The 4598-nt window shown below is 32.8% G+C and overlaps 1 protein-coding gene across 1 annotated transcript; it reads right to left on the bottom strand.

Moving 5' to 3' along the window:
* Window positions 1-3665: 3665 nt before the first annotated feature.
* Window positions 3666-4361, bottom strand: LOC141718994 (uncharacterized). Its single transcript, XM_074521374.1, has 2 exons — window positions 4203-4361; window positions 3666-4050 (listed from the first exon to the last, which is right to left on the bottom strand). The coding sequence occupies exons 1-2, from the start codon at window positions 4305-4307 to the stop codon at window positions 3727-3729; spliced, it is 429 nt and encodes a 142-aa protein (XP_074377475.1). The 5' UTR covers window positions 4308-4361; the 3' UTR covers window positions 3666-3726.
* Between the last annotated feature and the right edge of the window lie 237 nt (window positions 4362-4598).

Genomic DNA, 4598 nt, shown 5'->3' on the forward strand with positions numbered 1-4598 from the left:
ACTCCACCAAAGAGGTTGACAACCATCAATCCAGTAACAGAGAGCTATATGAACTAGATTCAACAAACCTATCAGCCGAAGATGATCTTCTATAACTGTGCCCTACTTGACCTGTCCGGAGAAGCTGGCGCAACAGAAAATGAAGTTCGGATCAAATTCGAACTATGGAAATTTGATTCCTTTAAAACCTTATGAATGCAGTAACAATTAGCAGGACACAAGGTAAATTATAGTTCATGCACACCCAACGTTGCCCTCATTTCTCGTCGATTTTCCTGACTTGTTAAAATTTACCGTGTAAATATATTCTTAATGGCATTGGCCTCTTGGCTTGTAGTTTTGCTGAAAAATAGCAATCATACCCAAATAACAGGTTTGATATGGTGGCTGATCCCTTGCAATAGTACAACTATGTCGTAGCAGGCCTTCTCGTTTCTTCGAATAATCGCACTTGAACGTTCAGTATACAGAATGTAAATATAGGGTGAGATTGAGTCTCGTTAGCACACACCAAATTCAGCTCCATTGTGAAGTAAATTATAAGTTACACCTTTCTAACTCCAAACCTCGTCATCATGTTTCCAATAAAATTCCATTTAAGTCTGTCACTATTTTATACGAGCTGGTCTTGAATATGAAAATGAGATGGGATAAACAAATGACGTGAGCCGAATTTTTTGTGTGTTTGGCTCGAACTTGGTAACTAGATTCAGCTCGAATAAAGTTGATATGTATTACAAATAATAAATTATTACTGATCACTTAAATATTTTATCGGTACATTTTTTATCATTTATTAATAATTTAATAATTTATGTTTATTTTCTAAATGAAACACTTAGTTTTTTCGTAAGTAAACTATCAAATTATTATCATGATACATTCATCTCTGATTCTTCGTATTTCACAAACACCATTAAATAACTTGTAATTTATATAAATTAAATTTAAGTAAAACAACAAAATATAATAAAAATTTTACATCATCATTTTTTAAAAGTAATGTATAATTTATAAAGTTACGAATGTGTCAATAATTAAAATAAAATTGAATATATTTTTAAAAGCTGTCTTGAAAAATAAAATGATAGCGATTAAGAAACAAGTGTAAACTACGAGTGTGCGTATATATTTGTAAGATAAAACTAGTTGATCTTGATAAAACTTGTAAAATTATAAATTGTAATTTAAGATTATTCGATTAAAAAATATATGCAAATTATTAGTGAACAACTTAGCTCGGTTATTTGTGAACAAACTCGTGTTCGGCTTGGGCTCGACTCCTTTATAAACGAGTCGAGCTTAACATCACTTTCCGCTCGATTATTAAACTCGCCTCGGTTCATTTAAAAAAAAAAAAGTTCGGCTCGACTCGGCTCTGTTTATTTGCATGTCTATTCATACACAATTCAGTGACAATGATCACATTTGAGATTGCTGTTGCAGAAAGTTACAACAGTTTTTTACTGAAAAGTTATAAGAAAGTTATTTGGTAAATCCTAAAAGTTGCTGTTTGGAAAAACGTTTTTGGTCTAAAAACTGCTGTTAGCAAAAGTATGTCCCCATACTTTTGGAAAATAGAAAAAAACTGTTTTCAGTTTTTGCGGGAATTAACTATCAGTTCACTATCAAAACTTCTCAAAAACATTATTTTTATATATTATATCTCAAAACATGCATAAATTAAAAAAATTAACAAACAGTCATCTAAATTTTCCTGATATCACTTTTTCCACCCTAACGAAGGGTATAACATTTTCCATTGTCCAATGCTTAACTCCATAAAAACTAAACAAACCAAACTTTTAAACAAGGCAAGTCCACTAAATTACAGTTACTATAGTATGCGTTTGATATACATAACTACATGGAAACCACCACAAACATTTTGAAAGTAAAAAATGAAGTCAAACGACATTCTCACAGCTCTCAACATTTAAAGTCGCATGCTCGAATCTCAACATAATATCAGAAGCACTTATGGTTGATGAAGTGGATCCTCCATGGTTACTTACAGCTAAGTTGTAATATAAAATGATATGCGTGGAACTTGGGAGCGTATCGGCTGGTCAAAAAGTAACGGAGATATTGATCCAATGCTTGCAAGAATTTTGTCTTTACATTTGGTGTTAGCTGTAGTAACTGTACTTTAGTGCACTCCCAAGTCCCATACAATTTGTAACTACTCAAATCAAGAAACCTGTCTGCTAAAGACCTACACTGTTTTTCAACTTGACCTGTCTCGAGAGCATGCAATTTAAAAATTTAGTTAGAAATTCGATATACATATGCTGATTCATTGTACTAACGTTTCGTTGTGATCAATTCCTGTTCATTTGTTGAGTGAAATTCAAGTCAATCTTCCATATATTCGGATTTATATGTTTTTTCCATGTTTGCTTTGGTTGAAAATAGTGTAAAAAATCAAAATTTAAGTCAATTTTGTATATGTTTGAGTTCAATTTTATGTTTGATTCATAACTAATTTATGCTCAAAATGAGACCATTTTTATTATTTAAAACGCGTTGACAAATTTTACGTGACATAATAGGTCTGTCTTTATCCATTTCCTACCGATATTAGTAAAAAATAATTTGGATTTCCTATCAACTTCATTAACAGCAAGAAAGGTACTTTAACTTGAAAATCCGTACAAATTATTGATGGGTAAGAAATTTTTTATAGAAAAAATCCGTTTTACTTATAATGTGTGTTCAGTTTATTAAAAATCTAAAACTAAGTTTCATTTGCTAGTATTTGAATTCAAATTTTCGAAATACTAAGTAGGAATCTCATTCCTCCAAATAGTTCAATTCATACACATTCTTAACCGCTCTCGAAATTTTATACCATTCACTTCACCATTTACTCAATCTGTCGTTCATATACCCTTATAAGTTCTTATTCACGATTTCGATTCAAAGTTAGCGTTCAAAGTTTCAAACTGGCCTTGGATTTGATCCATTTATCTTATCTAATCATCGAAATTTCATCAATTTTAAACAAAACCATACTTTCACCAATACTTTGCTTCGTAGTTCTGTCTGCCAGTGCCCTCAGTATAGACATTTGTAACATGGCCTTTATTCATCATAGACCGTTACCTCAATTCTCAAACACACTACAAATTTTATATACAAAAAAGCGTAATGTTGCATGTGCGTGCGTCTTTCAACATAGTCAAACTAATAACATCCTAATATACTTCCAAAAAAAGGTCAACAAATTGACGTCTTCCATAAAACACTTATACTTTTTCTGGAACATGCATAGATCTCCATTAAATATCCATTAATGGCTTTTCAATTTTCATAGACCATACAAAATCTTGATATTCATATCTTGGACATGTTACCCTTGTCCTATAAACACATTCATGATGAAATATCCATACTAGACTTGCGAAGAAAACACTACTAGAAAAACTGCAATAGACATCGGTTGTTATAAATTGACGATGTCTGGGAATTTTCTTCAGTTATAAGTAAAAATCGGTTAATAAGTAAGAAAATGATATGTTAAAGGATATTTGGAGATATTTGGCATTTCAAATGATCTTTAGAAGGCCTAATTATGTATGTATTCATAAGGCTAGCAATAAGCTCTACTAATCTCAATTAGTACTTATAATCAAGAATGAGAACTTGCTAAATGTACGTTAATGTACTCAGACAATGTAAATCTTTTTTCATATATGTAGAGAGAAAAGATGAAAACTTGCATGCTCAGTTGTGAACAGGAGGGTGAGTCCTTGGTGGATCATAATCTAGGTTAAACTGTGGTTGTTTCTCCCCAATTCTCTTGTGAGGCACACGCCATGCCACGGAAACTTGAGATTCAGCCTCGAGATGGTTGTGAACAAGAGGATCAGGAGGAGGCGGAGGAGGGTGAGTATGCGGTGGATCATAGTCTACGTTAAATTCTTGTTTCTTGGAGCTTTTTGTTGTTAATGTCTGCATGCTGTTTTTTTCAGCCTCTTCGAGTTCCGTCGATGACAAAGGTTGTCCAGCTGGTATTACTGATTTATTCATAGAACAGTCCTGGTTTTTCTGCAGAAAATAGTGAACAGGCATCAGTAATGTACATACACTACAGGAAACAGAGTCAATTCCGACTGGAATAAATATGAGCAACGCCTGTCAGAGGTTAAAACCGACCGTTTTTTTGAATGAATTCATAACCATAGATTGTGAGTTCTTACCTTGCAAGAAAGTTGAGCACCAAAAGGCCTAGCATGACATGCATGAGAAGAAAGCAATACAAAACATAAGAGGACTTGGACACCTATAGGCATATAATTAGCCATTGTATATCTTTGTGATGAAGGTCCACTATTTATCTTGATTGAAGATATATATGGATGAAAACTCATTTTCTAGAATGTTCAAGTTTGATATCCAACTACTTGTAGAATTTGAAACGTAAGGAGGAAGAAGAAATAGAGCATTAAATGTTAATTTGAAGTGGTTAAGATGTTCTTGGCAAATAACATGCATGTGTTTGGGGATGAAAGACTGAAAATTGAAGATATGGGTGGCAAGCCTTTTGTCTTTTAACAAATATTTATCATTTGGGACCCAAGACATGAACCCCCACC

This window comes from Apium graveolens, chromosome 1, assembly GCF_009905375.1.
Source record: "Apium graveolens cultivar Ventura chromosome 1, ASM990537v1, whole genome shotgun sequence".
NCBI lineage: Eukaryota > Viridiplantae > Streptophyta > Magnoliopsida > Apiales > Apiaceae > Apium > Apium graveolens.

What these genes read in the sequence shown, in the direction of transcription:
- LOC141718994 (XM_074521374.1), bottom strand. Translation starts at nt 4,307, where the DNA reads ATGGCTAATTATATGCCTATAGGTGTCCAAGTCCTCTTATGTTTTGTA. An exon ending in GTGCTCAACTTTCTTGCAAG is followed by an intron (nt 4,051 to 4,202) that starts GTAAGAACTCAC and finishes TATTTTCTGCAG; the next exon opens with AAAAACCAGGACTGTTCTAT.